The sequence below is a fragment of the Stenella coeruleoalba genome, assembly GCF_951394435.1.
Source record: "Stenella coeruleoalba genome assembly, chromosome: 12".
NCBI lineage: Eukaryota > Metazoa > Chordata > Mammalia > Artiodactyla > Delphinidae > Stenella > Stenella coeruleoalba.
Genome location: NC_137158.1, coordinates 13,564,394 through 13,585,105, shown reverse-complemented (window position 1 = coordinate 13,585,105; position 20,712 = coordinate 13,564,394). Strand labels below are relative to the sequence as shown.

The following is a 20,712-nucleotide window of genomic DNA, read 5'->3' as shown; positions in this document are numbered from 1 at the left end:
CCAGTGTGACGGTTGCTAGGCACATGCTCTGTAGTTGCGCTAGCCACATGGGACTATTTATATTTAAATTTTTAAAAATTAAAACTAAATACAAATTAAAAATTCAGTACCTAAGTCATACTAGTCACATTTCAAGAGCTCAGTAGCCACAAGTATCTAGTGGCTACCATACTGGACAACACAGGCATAGAATATGTCCACCTCCATGGAAAGTTATACCGAACAGCACTGATCGAGAGCGAGAAGGAGAACAGGCCTAACCCAGAGCTTAAAAAACTCTAACAAATAATATCTAGGTAGAAGATGACCCTGCAGAGGAGGCAGGAATGGCCGGAGAATTCAAACGAGAGGCAGGGACACACGCTGTTTTAGGCGCTGAGGAAAGGCTATGTTATGGGGATGGGGTAGAGGCAAATGCTTCCGGACTCCACTGAGATGAGGGTCTGAGGAAACGTGTGATTCAGGGTCAAGGGAATCACTGGAAACCTTATCAAGAATTATTTTGTTGGAAACTGAATTCCCTCGGGTTAAAGAGCAAGTGGAAGGCAGGAAACTGAGAAAGCAAGAAGAGAATATTCTTGGAGAGAAAAGCAAAAACCGGAGAAAAGAAAGTGAGACCAGAGATAGGGAGGCAGCTGGATGGGAATGTCGGTGAGAGGGAGTGAAGATGAGGTTTCGATGGGATTGAAACTGTCTCAGAGCTTCAATACAGGTCATCAATACTGAGGATTAATGAAAAGGCAGGAAGGGATAAATCCAAAGAACTACAGTCTCAATGAGGAAGAGAGGCACTTCCTCCTTTCTACCAGGAGGGCAGTTGTGCAGGTAGAAGAAGTGTTTGGTAGCACACAGGTAAGGCTTTCAGCTTTTTAGTAAAAAGAGGTGAGGCTGCCTGTTAGCAGAGGCTCGGAGACTTGAGCAGAGCAGGGTGGGTCTGACGGGTCCGGGGAGAAACAGAACCTGCTGGCCAAGGGAAACTTGGTGGGGCGGGTAATGAGAGCCCTTTGAAGGTTAGTGACCATGAATTTGTAACAGTGCCAATCTATCTTGCCCACTTTCTCTGTGCAGATGAGGACAAAGGACAAAATTAGATTCACAAACAGCTAAGGTTTTGTGAGAAGGGTCAAGGGTAGATGTAGCTGTGGGGAGCCCAAAGCTTATATAATTAGGGGAGGGCACTTTAAGAGAAAAAGTATGAAATTACAAAAGCATACAAAATCAGGTTCAGGGTTTTGACAGGAGCTCATTTAAATAAGGCACCCTGAAGCTAAAGCGACCAGTAGCTTTCTAATAAATCCGTCTCTAAGAGAAGCAAGATAAGGAGTCGGGGAGGCAAAAGAGTTTCCGGAAGTGTCCCAGGCCTGAATCAGCGGGACAGGCAGGGGTGGTGTGGGAGGGATGAAGGATGGGCATGGGGAAGGAAAACAGGGAGTCCAGGGCCCAAGACTTGGGTGACTAAGCACAGACAGAATGTGGCCGGGTGAGGGGTAGAAAGTGATAGTTTAACCAAGTGCAGAAAAGTTCCACAGAAGCCGAGGGTATTGTGTTGATTTTTTTTTCTTTTGTTTTACAAGTAGTGGAGTGGGAAGCAAGGACATCAAAACCGGACTTCCCTGGTGGCACAGTGGTTAAGAATCCGCCTGCCAATGCAGGGGTCACGGGTTCAAGCCCTGGTCCGAGAAGATCCCACATGCCACAGAGTAACTAAGCCTGTGCGCCACAACTACTGAGCCTGCACTCTAGAGCTCGCGAGTCACAACTACTGAGCCCCAGTGCTGCAACTACTGAAGCCCGCATGCCTAGAGCCCGTGCTCTGCGACAAGAGAAGCCACTGCAATGAGAGGCCCCCACTCACCGCAACAACTAGAGAAAGCCTGCGCACAGAAACGAAGCCCCAACACAGACAAAAGTAAAAATAAATTTAATTAATTAATTAATTAAGAAAAAAAAAAAGACACCAAAACCCACCGCCTGACCCAGTTACGTGGGAACGAACCGCTGCAGGACTGAGAAGGCCACGGAAAGCATCCACGAAGGGAGACCTGGGTTCGCAGCTGAAGAGTTTTTATACATTTTACCTCAATGATGTAAAACATCTACGCCAATACTGCTCAAATAATTCGTTAGCCCTTCTTTTCTTATAAATAAAGGAAATATAAAAGTCTTACCACACTTAAAAATAATCAAGATAGTTGTGAATTATTTGAAAACACTGCATATATTAAATTTTATTTGAACTAAGACTCTCGACACACCCCGATATAGATTACAAAAATAGAGAAATACCTGAACATTGAAGTTGAGACAAAATTTGAGCTCCTTCGAAGTCGTGGCTTGTCATCTTTAAATTCGGCTTGATACAACGAATAAAGCTTGCTCCCTAGAATAATAAAGGTACTTTTAAAAATGATCCATATAGCATTCTTATTTTTCTATTTCTATGAATACCAGCTACTTTCAGAGCATATTATCATTAACTTCTGAACCTCTTTTTTTTTAATTAATTAATTAATTAATTAATTTATGCTTGGCTGTGTTGGGTCTTCGTTTCTGTGCGAGGGCTTTCTCTAGTTGCGGCGAGCGGGGGCCACTCTTCATCGCGGTGCGCGGGCCTCTCACTATCGTGGCCTCTCTTGTTGCAGAGCACAGGTTCCAGATGCGCAGGCTCAGTAGTTGTGGCTCACGGGCCCAGTTGCTCTGCGGCATGTGGGATCTTCCCAGAGCAGGGCTCGAACCCGTGTCCCCTGCATTGGCAGGCAGATTCTCAACCACTGTGCCACCAGGGAAGCCCTGAACCTCTTTTAAAATAATCACTAAGGAACTTAAGACCATTAGCATACTTCTATAATGTAAAGCATTTATATACTAATATTAGAAAAATACATTTTAGATTTAAGTGCCAAAAAACTGTCACTGTAAAAAGAAAAGTCTCTCCTAGTAAAATATTTCAACATATTTAAACAATACATTTCACAGCATAACATACATGTGATTTTATTCTACATTTAAATATATTTATATGCTGTGTTTCTGTGAGAAGAAAATTGCCCTATGACAAGATGGCATAAAATTATGCCTCTTAAAATTTAGGCCAAAGTGCTAAAAAAAAAAAAAAAAAAAAGTCAACCTTTCTCATCATTCTATTTTAAAAACATACAGTAGGTCCCTGAGTTGCACCACTGCACATTTTAAAGTTTTGTTTGCTAAACGATATGTATTTTAAAAAGCTTAAAGGCATTCATTTACAATCCGTTATCAGATTTTTGCTGAATGAGACAGAGACAATACTGCTATGTACCCAGTGAAACTGTTGGGAACTGAAGCTAATACACTAAACATCCAAATAACAGCTTTGCTTCCAAGTAGCCACCTTGCAAAACTGAATAGTTAATGTCAACAATGATGCTCACTGCAAACACTTTTAGAACACTTTTTAGAAATGCCTTTTTTAAAAATCACAAATATAATCTAATCATTTTACAGTAGCATTATATTTGGGTGATAAAAATAAAATACCTCCTCATCAGACTTGGTTTTTAAAGGTCTGTCCTTAAGAGAGAAATATTTGCAAACAATGAGGATAGTTAAAAGAATTTCTTAATGGTTTCAAAACAAATCTAACAATAAGTTAAGCAATAATAGCACAGAGACAATAAATATTTGGCTTTCAAATGACTACATGAAAAGAGTAATCAGTTAAGTTCTGTGGATTTGCTTAAAAAATAAGTCTTCTCTTGAAATCATGCCTCATTTATATAACCGACGTATCAAATTTCTTTCTATGGTGAATTTTTCTTTAAAAAACAGAGAGAATTAAAATGTTTAGTTAATAAAAAGGCTCCTAGGAAATATTGCCACTATAATAGGACATAAAAATATTATGTCCATTTTTTTCCATATCAGCACTGTCATGTTAGAGAATGTTACCACCAGAGTAACAAAATGAAAATGAATTATATGTGTTATCTTTAATCCTAAAAAATACATTTTCCTTCCTTACGATAACTAATTATTTTCACTTTCCTGAAGCTACAGGGTAATCTTAATAACATTCAGAGAATTCTATATATTTATAAAACAATTTGACTGCACATATATATTTGACCCTTCTTCAGAAAAAACCTAACCAAAATGACAACCATTTTAAAAACTGATTTTTTTAATGATGAAATTTGGTTTAAAATGAATTTCTAATTATTCCAGGTTTACTGTGCTTATTTGAGTAATTACTAATAATACTTTAAGAGGACCATTTAAAAACACTGTTTTTGAAGACTTCCCTGGCAGTCCAGTGGTTAAGACTCGGAACTTCCAGTGCAGGGGGCACAGGTTCAATCCCTGGTCGGGGAACTGAGATCCCACGTGCCTTGCGGCGCAGCCGGAAAAAACAACAACAACAAAAAAACAAAAAACCCTGTGGGTTTTTTTTTTAAGTGTACTCACAGTACTTCGAAGTTTATCCAGAAGCAAATTTAACTGTGTCTGTAGAAGAAAGGAAATCACTTCATTATTTCAAAGAGCAAAAGTACGTAATACCATAAGTAAATATTAGCTTTTCAACATTAGAATAAAATAACATGCAATAACACTGACATATATAACACATTACAATTTAACAGCTTCTGGTACACAATCTCTTTAACAGATAGTAACATGCAGAAATGTATGGCTAATATATGATGCCAAGGACAATAACTTATTTTACTTATACAGAACTTATACAATTAAAAGACTGAAAATTAGCAATACTAGAAAACATACATGCACACTTGCAGGTGGGGTGAATAAGGAAAAAGTATACAGGCAATGCAAGAAGTAAATGAAAATGCTGGGGATGCATTCAATAAGGGATCAACGGAGCAGTATGTGAACTCGTGGCAAGCTGGGTGTAGCTTGTGTCACGCTCCATTAAGAATGAAAACGTGTTTAAAATATACACTAATGCATTAGGATTGTTTTATATAACACCTTTCATAAATGAAACGGACCTGCCTACCTGTAGAAACCCTCTCTACTATTTTAAAACTTCACATTTCAATTATTTTTAAAGGCTAGGACAATTTTCTCAAGAAAATTGGACAGTACAAGTAGTTACGGACCTTTCCTTTGCTTAATAATATTAAGTGATTTTAATGTACTCTGGTTCAGTACATTAAAATCATGCATTTGCTTTACTTCTCTGCAACGTAATTTAAATTGTTATACTGATTTTATACTGGGATGCTTATTGTACTACTTAACAAAAGAGAAATTAACTAATTAATTCTTCAATTAACATATTTATTCAATCACAGCTATACTTAATAATAATAATAGGTATACTTTACTGAATGCTTTCTATGAGTCAGACACTGCTCAAAGCTTTTCACGGGCATTATCATGTTTAATTCGCACCACAACTCTAATTAAGGATATATTAGTAGACTCATTTTACAGGTGAAAACGTTGAGGCCCAGAGAGATAAATCACTTGCCAAGATCAGGGAGCTAGTAATGGCAAAACCAAGACTCCAACAAGGACCTAACACCAAGGCTCATTCTCTTAAGCGTGATGCTACAGTACACTTCAGACATTATAGGCTTAAGTTATAAAAACGGAGTGAATTTCTCACTGGATTAAAAAAATACAGTCATACCCCACTGATCTGCTTGACAGAGTTCTGACAACCTCAACCAGTCTAGACCAGCACACAAATGAAAAGCAAGTGTAAGAGCCACTAATTTGGAAAGAAAACAACTGTGACAAAGCCCATGCTTCCTAATCCATAGCACAGTATTCGCCCAAAAAAATGGACAAAAAGTTAAGTCAGTAGAAGCAGCAAAAATAACTATAGCATCTGAGAGAAGAGGGAAGAATGTCAATTACCAAAGAACAGCGGTCAAAGACCAAAAGGCATAATAGCCTGATGCAACGCATGCTTTACTTGTATTTTATTTTTATTTCAAAGCATACAATTATTCATGTATATAATAAAAGAATATGATTTTCATCAAAAAGAATTACTTTTTCTAAAACACTAATAGTAAAAGAGTTCTACTTCAATAACCTGAAAATGTCACTTTTCAGTGGAAAACTTCTGATTCTCGGTCATGTTCGATAACTGAAGTATTACTGTAAATGCTAGCCTGTGTTGTTTTATTGCCTCCCATAACTTGAATTTGAATTTAATGAGCTATTCTACTATATTTAAAAATAAGAATTACTACTAATATTTCATTTCAAAGTATTTCAATAAAAACATTTTGAAATTTTATTATTAACAATGTTACATCTTTTAGTTACAGTTTTCAAGCAGTTTGATGGGCAAAATACATTGTATTGCATATAAGCAATTTTAAGGCACTTAAAGTCTCAACATAAAATACCTTAGTCCAAAGAATTTTAAGAATGTTCTTTATTTTATTTATATTGTCTAAAATTTCAAGTATGTTCTTGCCAGCAATACTACTATATCACACTAGGAAAATACTTAATAAATGATGTCCGTTTCATTCAGGCTAATGTACTATTTTAAACCAATCTGTTACCATTATGTCTATTTAAGAATCTAAGAATATCCAAATAAGAGAAAGAGTATTGTCAAGAGAAGAAGAAACTCATAATTAATGAATATAACTTACAATAAAGTTTAAAACTTTTTATTTAGTTCCTTGAAAAAATGTGTTATAAGCGGAATTCTCCTATATCTATGTTTCAGCTTTTGTTTTATAAACATGATTTTATCAAGTTAGTTATTTAGAGCCCATTTCAATCCACAAGGGATTTCAGGAAGCTTACACTGTTAGTACCTAGTATTCTGAGTCTTAAATATTGTTCCTAATTACATCATTTTTAATATTTGAAGGACACATAATGAAAGGCATATGTAGTTTTCTTGTAAACAGAACAAAAAGACTTCGTGGAAATGTATAAGAGAGAAATTAATTCTATTTCTTTGATCTATTTATTATAATTTTTTATTCATTAAACATGGCACAAAGTTTTTAAATTATCTTTTTCTATGCAAAATACTCAGCAATTAGAACCAAACAGCGATGTTGCATTTCTAAGGCACATCATGTGACAATTCCTTATCAGACCCCAAAGAATAAATTCCTGATCCGAAATTAATGAAACAAATGAAGTGTTCTTCAACGTCAAATAAGCAATTTGAAGGGTTTGCCACACAAAGCATTTATCTTTTACAGAAGTTCTTAGAAGCTTTAATCAAATTTTAGTGTAATATGCACACCCAAAATGCACTATGAGAGAAAACACGTTAAAAATGAATCACAAAATGAAATCGTTAACTCGAGCTGGGTTCTTTTTAACACGGCAGCCACTCTGTAAGTAGGAGTCCACGAAGGTGATCATTTACCTGAAGGCCCTGGCAGTGCCTGCTTTTCCTCTCTCAACTCAACTAGTCCCCTCTAGCCATCTGGAGCTGGACTACTCCAGCTAAAACAAAACTGCTGAATGAGGAAGGAAACAGAAAACACATGGGAAAGAGAAGGTTTGAAGGTCAACCAGACAGTAAACAGAAGCAAGAACATGAGGAGAAGCAATCAGACATGTTAGAGAACCAAGAAAGAGCACGTTCGTAAAATTACCAGGTTTCCGTATGGTCAATTACTATGCCTATCTTATGTTATTCTGCATACAAACAGCAACAGTTCAGGGACTGCTCTTGAATCTCACTCGTGGGATTTCTCAGGGTGATCTACACTATCCACTGTAGAGTATAAAACAATTACAATTTTAATGCAGTACGAAAAAAATTCAAGTAATACATTTAGCACAAATACCTTAAACTTGTTTCCCACACTGATGAAGCTAAGTTTTCCTGCTTTTTGTTTAGTGTCTTTGTTGTTATTTGTGGATGATTCAAATAATTCCCGGATAAATTTATCCCTGGATTCACATATTAAGGACTCAAGAGACATATGTAAAGCGTCATTATTTTTTTCCACAAATTGAGTCTGAAAAATAAAGCAAACAGGAATGATTCGGTCCATCTTGTGATAATATTCCTTACCATGGTGGTGTCCAATAGGACTGTTTTGAGGTTGCGGAAATGTTCTGTAGCTGTGCTGTCCAATATCGCCACCACCAGGCAGTGGGGACAGCAAGCACATGAAATGTGGCCGGTGTACTGAGGAACTGAATTTTAAATTTTATTTAACTTTAAATAGCCAGATGTGGCTAGATGTTACCATATTGCACAGCGCAGCTTCAACATCAAATGGTTTTCTCCCGGTGAAAGTTATACTCACTGTTTCATAGCACACCGCCCCTGCGAAATGCCTGATGATGAAGCCTTCGTCATCTCTGATGTTCCTGTGAACTGCCAGCTTAGACTTTCTAGGAATCTGAAAAATGATACACACACCAGTTATTAAATTATCAAAAATATACTACACAGGGCTTCCCTGGTGGTGCAGTGGTTGAGTCCGCCTGCCGATGCAGGGGACACGGGTTCGTGCCCCGGTCCGGGAAGGTCCCACATGCTGCGGAGCAGCTGGGCCTGTGAGCCATGGCCGCTGAGCCTGCGCGTCCGGAGCCTGTGCTCCACAACGGGAGAGGCCACAACGGTGAGAGGCCCACGTACCGCCAAAAAAAAAAAAAAAAAAAAAAAAAAATATATATATATATATATATATATATATACTACACAACTTCCTTTAGGAAACATCTGGCACGTGAAATACTTAAAATTATAACGGGAGTTTTCATACTTTATATAATTATACTGCTTTTTAAATAAGCCTTAAAGTACCAGTAAAATCTAGCATATATTTTTGGTTATAATCTCTTAGGAAAGAAAAAAGGACCAGAGGTTTGTAAAGTTAAATGCCTATGTTTAAAGTGGTGGATCCTGAGCTTGGCTGCTGAACTAGAATCAGCAGGAGAACTTTTAAGCCTCTTACACCATTTACATCAGGTGATTCCTAGGTGTTGCCAAGGTCGAGAAGCACTGCTCTACAGAAACACCCAAAATCAGCACAGGGACTCACCTACTGATTTAAACCATACACCCTAACACGTCTACACAATGAACCTGAATCTATACGAAGGAAACAAAATCCTTTTCCGGTTGTACTATCTAATTGTAATAGCTCATGTTGGTATCATATTTGAAAGTTTCCAGAATAACAGATCACTCCTGACCCTCAAAATAGCCTAAGGTTAAGAAAGACAATCTCATTCAAAAATGAACAAGCTAAGACATCAGAACCTTCCCAGGCTTTTGCTGGGTGACAGAGCTAGCAGATCACAGAGTCCCCCTCTGCATGGCAGCAGGCCGGCACGAGTCAGGGGGCGACCCTGTGGTCAAGACGCCGGCCTGATGCCCAAATCCAACACTTTCTCTCTATGCTAAACAGGGAGGTCACCTGAGCTCTCCATGCCCATCCCCTCACCTCTAGCACGGCGGATGCAAGCAGGAGCTACCCCAAAGGATTCTCATGAGGACCAAATAAAGTAATTCAAGCAAAACTCTTAGAATGTGCCTGGCACATGCTAAAGGTTCAATAAATGGTTATTAATAATTTTGTTTTCAAAGACATACAATAAAAGTAACGATCTGTACAACTCAGAATTTACTGTCTTGCTCTTGTTCTCTTTTGAGGAAAGTGGCCATAGTCCATTCCTGATGCTTTAGTTTGCTGTCCTTGGAGCTATATGTCTCTGAAACCCTGGTCATCATTTGTTGACTAGCAGTGAGTACTCTTGGTAAAGGTAACCATGCATCCACAGACTGGTCTTCACAGAGAGCAGTGAATAAACAGGACTAGATGTACGTCTTTAATCTTAGCAGCAAGTTTTGTTGGGGACGCAGACTGCTTTTTTCTATCTCCACTGAAGTGAGAGAGGCAGGCTCCACATCAGACTTATTTAAGGATACAGAAGAACTCCAAGTCAAGAGCAGGGAGTTGTGAGATGCAGTCCCCAGAGAAGGTTATCATAATTATATCAGCTTTTCAATGCCTTCAACCTATTCACGTTCTTGATTTAGTTAATGATGTATGGAAACAAGAATATCTGCTTTCATTCACTTGAACTCCTGGACCCATCAAAGCAGCGAATGTTATACTATGCTACAGTCTCAAAACAATCAACAGTACAGGAGGCAGCTGCCACTCTAAGCAGCTTTTCTCTTCTTCCTTCCTGCCTTTCTTTGTTGTTCTAAGATGAGGCAGCACCTATCTTCGTGGGTAAAATTAACATCCACATTTCTCTGTGCTGGTCAGCTCTTTCTGGGTGCAAGGATGGAGTTGTGCTTGCATTACCTCAGGTGATGGTGGTTGAGTATAAAGATGAACCCAGAGCTAGGTGAACACGGAAAACACCTCAACAGCTGCACACTCCAGCCTTATGGAAAACAGCCCTACCGTTCACTGCCACAAGCAGGTAGTCAAGCACAGCAGTTTAGGGAACCAGGTCTTCTGACCCTTTCAGAAGTGTACTTCTCATTTATTTCTATTGCCTTCTGTATCTGTTTTTCCCTTTAGCTAATTCTTCTATTGCTGCAGCTTCTATGACCCTCTCTGAGTACATTTTTCCATTCAAAACTCCCAAGGAAAGAGTATCAAAATCAATTTACCGATCACTAAATGAATTGCTTCCACCAGTCAGACTCTTAGCCACAAGCTTTGCTGGTCTTACAAATTTGCAGACAGGTAGCTGCTTGTGACTCGAGGTGCTAACCCCTGGAAAGTGATCAAGGTCACATGATACAAAACAGAGCAACTCATGGCCACTTAACTCAGAAGGGAGAACATAAAAACAGGTAAACCGGGCTTCCCTGGTGGCGCAGTGGTTGAGAATCTGCCTGCTAATGCAGGGGACATGGGTTCGAGCCCTGGTCTGGGAGGATCCCACATGGCACGGAGCAACTGGGCCCATGAGCCACAACTACTGAGCCTGTGCGTCTGGAGCCTGTGCTCCGCAGCAAGAGAGGCCGCCATAGTGAGAGGCCCGCGCACCACGATGAAGAGTGGCCCCCACTCGACTCAACTAGAGAAAGCCCTCGCACAGAAACAAAGACGCAACACAGCAAAAATAAATAAATTAATTAATAAACTCCTACCCGCAACATCTTCTTTAAAAAAAAGAAGAAACAGGTAAACCTTTTTATACGTTTTAGATAGGTGAAATGTACTTTATATCCAGCTAAAATTGCCTTGATTAGATAGATCAGCAGCAGCAAAAATATATAGATACAAATTAAATGGTTATCTATAGAAGATACTGTGCTGGATTAAGAAGATGTTTATAGCTGTTCAAAGCCTTACATAACTTACGATTCTAATTACCTAATATCTAATGTCTAGTACATGTTTCTAAAAGTTTTTCTTCCCACCAGAGGCTCAATTTTGAAGCAGCAAACTCACACAGAGTCGGAAATGGTCTTTGTGCTTCTGGTGAACTTCAGATGTAAAGTGTTGATCACTTGGCTGGGGAAGGCGATTTTCCTCATCCAAAATATCCAGTATTCCCGCTAATTTTGCTTCAATTAAATCTATTTCAAAAAATCAGAATATGACAGGATAAAAAACGTAACATTTTAAACTTACTGATCACAAATTTTGAGGACTGATCAGAAACAATGTAACATGATCCTGTATTGTATTCTCTCACAAGCAACAAGAGCAGATGAATTTTGTTTCACATCTGCAATTTATTAGAAAATAACATCATATATTTAATATAGGTTTTAGAAAAACCACTCCATAAAGAAAGCGACTAACATAATAACCATTCTATCCGTAAGCCAGAAATACCTCCTCTCCCACATGACATCTATGTTCAAATTGAAGTCAAACTACAGACGTTTTTGCAGGCTTAGCTTTTTGAAACTGTTTATAGATATGGATTCAAAAACTTTCCAGCGAAACGTCAGTAACAGCACAAATTTATGCTCCTTCCATTCATGTTTCTGAATTTCCTGCCTGTCCAAAATAACTAGAAAATGTAAGCTGCTTAAATACATAAGCAGTGCTAAATGGGACAGACTCTAAAAGCCGCAGGACACAGGAAGAGAAATCCAGAAGTGCTAATTGGGACAGACTCCAAAAGCCGCAGGACATAGGAAGAGAAATCCAGGTTCTGACTGCACTGGTCAGAGAATGATGCTTCTTGGGCAATTAATAGAGGTGGAGGGGGACGCGCTAACTGAGCTATAACTGAGAGTGCTCTGATAGATGCACGACCCAAGTGGGCTGAAGGGGAAATGGAAGGGGAGGAGTTCCAGCCAAGATACCTCTGTGAAAGGATATGGTGTGTGAGGGGGTATGCTGAGTGGACCAGGTAGGATGTGAAAGTGCTTTGAGAAGTAACACGAATGTAAAGTACTGTTATTATTGTTATTGTTGTTGTTATTACTATTACACTATCTTGTCCAAATCTAGCACATGAGTCACTGACTCAACTGTCGGATTCCATTTTCAAAGCAAGGCTTGCCGCACAGCTGATTTCAGAGATGCGTGGGAAAGAAAAGGCAGACTGAACACTCCCTGGGTGGGACAGGGAAAGGCTTCTTTACCGATAAAAACAGACAAGGAAAACAGAGACCCTGTTCTCCTGCTGCAGGGTGCTATCTGGATGGGACACTGCAACTTGTGATGTCAACTTGCCAAAGGGTGCGGGTGCAGAGAATAGAAACAAAGAACTGCAGACACGCAAAGCCAAATCCTGGCAGACGCCTCGGGCAGATAAGAAATCCCTTCACTGCTTAAGCAATTTTGTGTCCTCCTTAACTTATTCACGTTAACTGTTTAAGAAAGAAAATATCCCTCACGGTAGATAGAAGGAATTTTACGAAAACTTTCAATATAGCTGAATTCGATGCCTTCACAGGAAAAATAACTTCCTAGCAGTACTAGAGAAGTAAAACCCTCTCTCAAGTACCACAATTTCAAGTCCCGTAACCAGCAGAGCACAGAAAAATTACCAGTGAAATCATTCACTGTATCTTCCCATACTTCCCAAAAGTAGAGCAAAAAAAAATACATACCTATACAGTCCTGGTTATCCACGTAATGCACTTCATTCACACCTAAACCTTCCTTCTGATAGAGTTCTTGTTCCTAAAAGGAAATAATCATAATCACAGATATGGAGCTACTGTGTGATAGGAAATGGATTCACTGTGCCATATCCGATCATAACATTTATTGATCAGTCAGTGTACAAGGCTCACACCAGCTGATTCGGGGACTGAGAAGTCTTAGCAAACATTAGGGAAGAAAAACCCTTGCCCCTAAAGCAAGGCGAAATAAAAACTTACATGGCCAACATAACATGATTCACATTATGTGGACGTGTTCCCCCCTGCAGATCAGCACGCTTTTCCCGAAATACGCTGGGCAGCCAGGCGCAAACACAGGGATCTGTTTATAACCATTCAAACCCAAGACAAGACCGGGGCTTTGAAACATTTTTAGCGATTCTAAAGTCAAACTTCCCAGTAGAATAGACCAGGGATCCGCACACTTTTCTGGAAGGGCCAGACAGTAAATATTTTCAGCTGTGGGCCATACTGTCTTTGTCACAACTGCGCAATTATGCCACTGCAGGGCGAAAGCAGCCACAGATAACAGTAAATGAAGAGCATGGCTGTCTTCCAATAAAATTTCATTTGTAAAATTAGGCGGCATGCTGGGTTTGTCCTGAAGGCCATAGTTTACCCCTGGAATACACAGAGGAACATAACTTGCTTTGATAATTTTAAAAAGCTTAAAAAACAGCTAAACAAACAAGCTCCCTGCTGACATGAAATTTGTCTGTCCTATTATATATCCTCAATAGCCCTCAATCATCGTCTAAAGAGAGGTAGAGCAGATTTATAACATTTATAGACAAGCACTAACGTTAAGGAAAGAGCAATTAACTGCAAATGGGCTCTAATATCTACACAGTGATATATATGAGGAGTATATCATTGGGGAAAATAAACATAATTTAGAAGAATAATTTACAAATCAAAGTTAAGTTCCTGGATGTAATTCTGGTATCTTCTTAAAATTAAAAAGAAAAAGGAGGAGGGAGGGATTTTATCACAGATGGGTGGGCAACGCAATGAGCTTAGGGTGATGTATATTTCAACCTTTTTTCCCCCTGAATGTTTGAATATTTCCTCCCACGAGACGTACTATTTAGAAAAGGTTTCTGTCATTCTAGAAGGCACTGTCTACTTGAACTCAATCTGAATTTGAAATTCACACATTTACTTTAAGGAATTATTATAAAAATAAACATGAATCAAGGCACTGTCTCCTCTTCATGTAGTTTCTACAAAAAGCTTGCTGGGTTGGTGTGGAAGGGAAGATTTAAGGCTGATTAAGTGAGAAGCATACATGCAAAACTTCACACAGTAATGAAAGGACTATGGCTGCCAGATGAAACTTTTCAGAGAAACTATCTTAACTGATAGGTACTTGTTTTAACCTGTTTTATTTATGCCAGAATTGGTATAATATATAAGATATTATAAGATAAGGTATAAAAGTTGGAATGTACTAGGAAACCCATAAAGACAAAACACAATAAAAATGGGGGAAAGATGAATGGGATGGGAACAGGAAAGAAAATATTTCACATTTCAAGTCCAGAGACAGTGGGGAACTCAGAACACAGCGGTGCTAATACGAAGGGAACGGTGCTGTGAGCCAGCAACCGGGAAGGAGGGTTCAGACCTGCAGAAGTCACTGAACTTCTGCAGTTTCTTCATCTGTAAAACAAAGGGCTGCACTAGATTAACAGATTAATTCTGAGTTCCCTTTAACTCTACTTTCTTCATTCAGTAAGACATATCTCAAACGGCTCAAAGGAAGGAAAGACGAGGGTATCAGTAGGTGGAGAATTCAAAATACAAGGTAAAAAATGGTTAGCCTAATCACAAATCCACTGATCCAAAGCTACTTTTACTCACTGTGCACTCTGAGGTGTTACAAAGGAACTTTCCTAGACTTGAGAGCGTGAGTGTAGGCCACCAGTCATCTACTACAAGCAGGGGCAGGAAGTCCTTACTGGACCGGAGATGGTGTCCAGACAAAAGCACCCCACTGACAGGCCACTGGCAGTGCGCAGGGTATCCTGGCAGGGAAAGAGCTGCCCGGAGGTGGGCCAGGCCAGCGGCCCCAAGGAATCTCCTGGCCTGGTGGCTTTCCTGCCATACGGAGAGAGGGCGAGCAGGTAGCAGAGTGGACAGAAGCGGAGACACAGAGGAATAGAGGGAGATGCCCAGGTCAGGGCTGGGAGCAGACTACTGTTTGGCTGTGGCAAGAGTGAAGACAACAGAATGAGGAAAAGAAACAGGCAGAATTTCAAGTCTAGTAAAAGTCACCAGTAAGAAGCAAGAGACATTCACTTCTGAGGAGGTGCCTATTAGAGTTTTTACTGGGTCCCTAAGCCTCAGCTGTACCATTAACACTTCTGATGTGCCACTGGGGCCCACACTGGGCATCTCTGATTCCCTGGGCCACCTTACATCACACCCCATCCATCGGGCTAACTGCAGTATGTCTGTGTACCTTGAAATTTAAAATAGCTTAATGCGGTTCTCAAATCTAAATTGCATGGCAATTACCTCCTTCAGAATCCTTTCATTAAAAAACTGTTGAAGTTTTTCATTGCAATAGTTGATGCAAAATTGTTCAAAACTGTTACGTTCAAAGTACTCTGAAAACAAAACCAGAATCAAGAGTCATCATCAGCTCAACTTCACATTAGTAAATTTAACTAAGGATAAAGTTTTATTGTATCGATGTTTAATTTAACATTAGGTTAAAAAATATACATATAATTGTTCCATACTCCCCAAATGCTCTTATTTCAAGACTTAAATTTTTATATGCATTAAAATTAAGTATTAAAAATACCTTCGCTTGACAAAAAGGTGTTTGTCAGATAAGATAAATGTCAAATAGTAAAAGATGTAAAATATAAGTCACTTGTAAAGATTTTTAAAGCACAGGTGTTAAAGCAATCTAAATCAAAGAAGAAAAATGACTTAAAATGTAAGTACTTTATATTTTTCTATATAATCTGTAAAATTATAGTTAGAAAAAATATTATGGATACTAATGCATTTCTAAAATTAAGGGATTGTATTACATTATTTCTAAGATCCCTGTAGCTCTAAAATGTTACGACTCTGAGTATGTGAGTGTTCTGCTAAAACGGTGCAGACTAGGAAACAAATGTCTGAAGATTACGAAATCTTAAGTCAGTGACGAGTGTTTCTCTACCTTTGATCATAAGGTAATGCTTTATTGTAAATTTTAAAATATGTATTACAGCGAAAACAAAACTCTGCCCCTCCCAAATGTAAACACTCATATCTTCCCTTGACAAATGCAAACAAATTACGAAGGACACCACTTGTGCACAGAGGGAACGCCCACATTGATAAAGCCCAATGTAAAAAATGGTCAGACTTACTTTGAGATTTTTACAACACGTAATACTTTGAGATTTTTACGACACGGTAATTCTGAACAAAGCAGCATTCCGATATCAGTGACTCATTGCATTTCTGGTTATAAACCTCCATAGCTGTTCTCAAATATTTATGTTGATAGCTTACTCATTTGGTGGAAATTATTGGAAATAGCTATCTGCTGACAACTAACACTAATGATGAATTTTTACACATAGTAATGAGTTTGGCCTGTGTGCTAGGTCAACTGTACCCAGGTCCATTGGCTGGAGCCAATGGTTTTAATGACTTAATTCTCTGTATCAGCAGTACTCAAGACGTCACCTTTATCAGCTGTACTCATTTAAGAGTACACAGACATCTCTACCTATAGTAGTTTCAATCAACATGTTTTAATCTAAGTATTAGTATGACCAAAATCCATGAGTCTTCCCTTTCCTTTTTTTTTGGAAGCATTAGCTTCCTACTTAAATCGTATTATGAAATGAAATGGTGGTATGGACATATAACTGGAAATACATCAAGTGAAAGGTATTACAAGGGAAAAAAAGTTTTTAAAATTTTATTTTAAATATGTGTGAAAGTATCAAACAGATACAAACTCACAAACAAAACTATGCTTACCAAATCCAGCAATATCTAGGACTCCAATAAAATAGGATGATGTTTCAAAAGGAAAACACTGATTCACTCTGTTGACCACGTGATCGAAAAGATGGCTATAGACAGTCTTTGCCAAGGCATCCCGGGCGTTGTTTGCTTGCTCCACTTTCAGGGGTACCCTGTAAAAGAAGACCGTACCAACAGAAATTCTTCATAGTAATATGTTGTGGAAATAATGCCATATCCCCAAGAACTAAGTACATATTCACTGTGAAGAACAAAATAAATAGTTACAAAATGTCATTCGTGAATAGAGATAGATAAACGGGGCTAAGTAGAATACTACAAGAGAATTATCTACAAGATAATTAGATTAAAAGTCATCACTGAGTAAAAGAACATTAGGCTCAAAAACTCTTTTTAACCTTAATTTATACCTCATTGTGCATGCTGAATATATAAAAAAAATCATTCAGAGGAATAATCTTCCATGTGACTTTCTTAAATGCAAAAGAAACTGCGTTTAATTCAAGACTACTTTAAAGGTCAGAAACTGGGTTAACACTGTTTAGGAAAAAAATGTTTACATCTTAAAATCCAAACTGTCCAACTCTACTCTTTCATATAAATAACTACATGGTACAACAGTGTTGGACGCTGCAGATACAGATACACAGTCCGATGAAGAGAGGCTGCCACAGGAAAGAATTTCCAAACACTGTGCTAACTGCTGTCATAAAGCATGAGGCCCTGTGGGAATACCAGAAAAAAATTATCAAAATTTGGAAGTAACCTTAAAAGTCATTCAGGTCAGACCAATACTTGAATCCCTTCTAAACAGTGATTTTCCAACTTATATTTCTTGTAATAGAACCCTTTCCTAAAGGGACTCTTATGTGGACACGCCATACTTAAGACACAAAAAAGAACTGCTTTGGAACACAGGGGAACGGAGGACACGATTGCTGAGGACCACCCTCCTGTGCTTTTACCAGCCTTCCCTTGGGTTCCAGAAATCTCTCCAAGGAGCCACGCAACTGTAGGGCACTACTATACATCTTCCTCGCTGAGATTTTCTTCATAACTTAGAGTGGGCTTAGCAAAGAATCAGGCTAAGCATACCTTGCTAATACTTCCCAAAGTAAGAGTTACCGAATTTTCTGAGTGGCTAAAAGATCTTTTTAACCTTATTTTTCTTAATTTGTTGAAAAATTTTTGAAATATGTCACTAGAACTCACTGCTTGCCTTATTCAGCAAGCGATAGAGAGCCTGGCCTTTTCCCCCACAAGGCAGGATTTTTACAGAGCAATGAGTTAGGGGACTTACTTTATCACTGTTCCTTTGGTGCCCCCTGCTGTTGTTAGCATGACTCTTGTAGTTAAACTTACACGAAGATCATCTTGATCCAAACCCAGTAATTCAGCACAATACTCCAATGACTGAGTAGATTTATTCTTCAGATTACAGCCACCTAATGAACACATATTTCAACTTGAAATTAATAAACATTATGTAAACCAGATTTTCAAGATGCATTTCTTAGAAGTACACTTCACTTACATAAAACTATGGACTAGACAAGGCTTAGTTGTGACTTTTAATTTCACCTCGCTTGTTCCCCTCCCTTGTCAGACACTCACACTGCCAAGGTCAGTGGGAGACCCTCACTCAGGGCAGCCCATGATACAATCCTTTCAGCCCATCAATTTTAGCCTGTCACAGTTTCATTTTTTAATGACCCTGCAAGCAAAATATACTAAAGATAGATTATAATCCTTGTTAATATATTAAAATAAATCTCTGGAATAACAGAGTGCCTAATCACTGAAGTCATACGACTGCAGAAAATATCAAGGAGCAATTTCAGTGGTAGATGTTGTGAGGCACTGTAGTAGGTCAGTGTGGGTGTGGACATCTGTCTATGTGTGTGTGGGGGGGTGTGCGCACACGCATGTGCTCGTGAGGCTCGGGGACAAAGGAAGAGGGTGAGGCGGCCACGGCTATTTCCTGTACATCATATCTATAGATTTCTATTTATGGAGCTGGTTTCAAAAAGTTTTTTCTAGAAAGACAGAATACGACAGTCCTTAGACTCGGGGCTGTGATGGCTCTACAACTTACTAGCTGTGTGACCTTGAACGAGTTACTTATTCTTTCTGTACTCAGTTTCCTCACCCATATAAAGATGATAATTAACTGTACCAGCCTAATAAGGTTGTTATGAAGATTAAAAAGGCTACATACGTGAAGTGCCTGGAAGAGTGTCTGGTACATAATAAGCACTCTATGAAGGTACCGATAATTATTATCCTGTTACTACTAATATTAAAAATAATAAACATTTTATTAACATTTTTTATGGTTTAGTGCTTATAAATGATTCATTTTAAGACTAATTTCAAAATTACAAAGAACGTATGAAATCACAATGAGAATTTTATCATGACAAATTAATAAACTATTTAACAGACTGCTCTCAGGAGAAAGAAACCGTGAGATCTTATATGAATGAGGGCTTGTCAAGACAATTCATTGGGGAAAAGAACAGCTTTTCAAACAAAGTGCAGTGGGCAACTGGACATCCACATGTAAAAGAATGAAGTTGGACCCCTCCTTCACACCATACACAGAAATTAACTCAACATCAATCAAAGACCTAAAGGTAAGAGTAACACTATTAAACTCTTAGAAGAATACAGACATAAATCCTTGTGATCTTGGACCAGATAATGGCTTCCTAGATATGGCACCATAAGCAACTAAAGAAAAAACAGACAAACTGGATTTCATCAAAATGAAAAACTTTTGTGCTTCAAAGAACAGTATCCAGAAATGAAAAACACAACCCGCAGAATGAGAGAAGATATTTGCAAATTATACATCGGATAAGGAACTTGTATTTAGAACATATTAAAAAACTCTTCCCACTCAGTAATAAAAAGGCGATCCAATTAATAAGGGAGTAAAGAACATAAGTAGTCCTTCCTCAAAACAAGATATACAAATGGCCAATACAGTTGAAAATATGCTCAACACCGTGAGCCATCAGGAAAATGCAAATTAAAACCACAATGAGGTAGCACTTGCCAGGCACTAGGGCGGTAAGAATGTAAAACCCTTCAGTTACTTTGAAAGTCAATTCCTCTTAAGGTTAAATATAGAATTACCATATGACTCAGCAATTCTACTCCTAGGCATACACCCAAGAGAAATGAAAACATATGTCCACACAAAAACTTGCACACAAATGTTTATAGCAGCATAATTCATAATAGCCAAAGGTGGAAGCAACCTAAAAGTTCACCAAATAACAAATGGATAAACAAAATGTCGTATATCCATACAATGGAATATTACTCAGCAATAAAAAGAAATGATGTACTGACACATGTTAAAACATGGATGAACCTTGAAAACATTATGCTAACTGAAAGACGCCAGTCACAAAGAGCACATATTGTATGATTCCATTGATATGAAATGCCCATGACAGGCAAATTGATAGAGACAAAGTAGAACAGTGGTTGCCTAAAGGCTAGGGATTTGGGAGGAGATGGGGTGGCGGGGTAAGGGTATGGGGTCCGTATCTGGAGTGATGAAAATATTCTAAAACTGAATATAGTGATTGTTGCACAACTCAATGTGAATTATATTTCAATAAAGCTGAAAAAAAGAATATGGGGAGAGG

The 20,712-nt window shown here is 38.5% G+C and overlaps 1 protein-coding gene across 5 annotated transcripts in view; it reads right to left on the bottom strand.

The window, feature by feature from the left end:
- Positions 1 to 20,712, bottom strand: part of LOC307195108 (unconventional myosin-VI) — a 121,242-nt gene that overhangs the window by 9,712 nt on the left and 90,818 nt on the right. For all 5 annotated transcript variants that reach the window (XM_079938861.1, XM_079938863.1, XM_079938862.1 and 2 more), the window contains exons 12-20: positions 18,351 to 18,495; positions 17,045 to 17,202; positions 15,569 to 15,660; positions 12,995 to 13,067; positions 11,373 to 11,500; positions 8,253 to 8,348; positions 7,785 to 7,958; positions 4,444 to 4,482; positions 2,287 to 2,380 (exon numbers count right to left, since the gene is read on the bottom strand). In XM_079938861.1, coding sequence (XP_079794987.1) covers positions 2,287 to 2,380; positions 4,444 to 4,482; positions 7,785 to 7,958; positions 8,253 to 8,348; positions 11,373 to 11,500; positions 12,995 to 13,067; positions 15,569 to 15,660; positions 17,045 to 17,202; positions 18,351 to 18,495 — 999 coding nt within the window. The remainder of the gene's footprint in view (positions 1 to 2,286; positions 2,381 to 4,443; positions 4,483 to 7,784; positions 7,959 to 8,252; positions 8,349 to 11,372; positions 11,501 to 12,994; positions 13,068 to 15,568; positions 15,661 to 17,044; positions 17,203 to 18,350; positions 18,496 to 20,712) is intronic.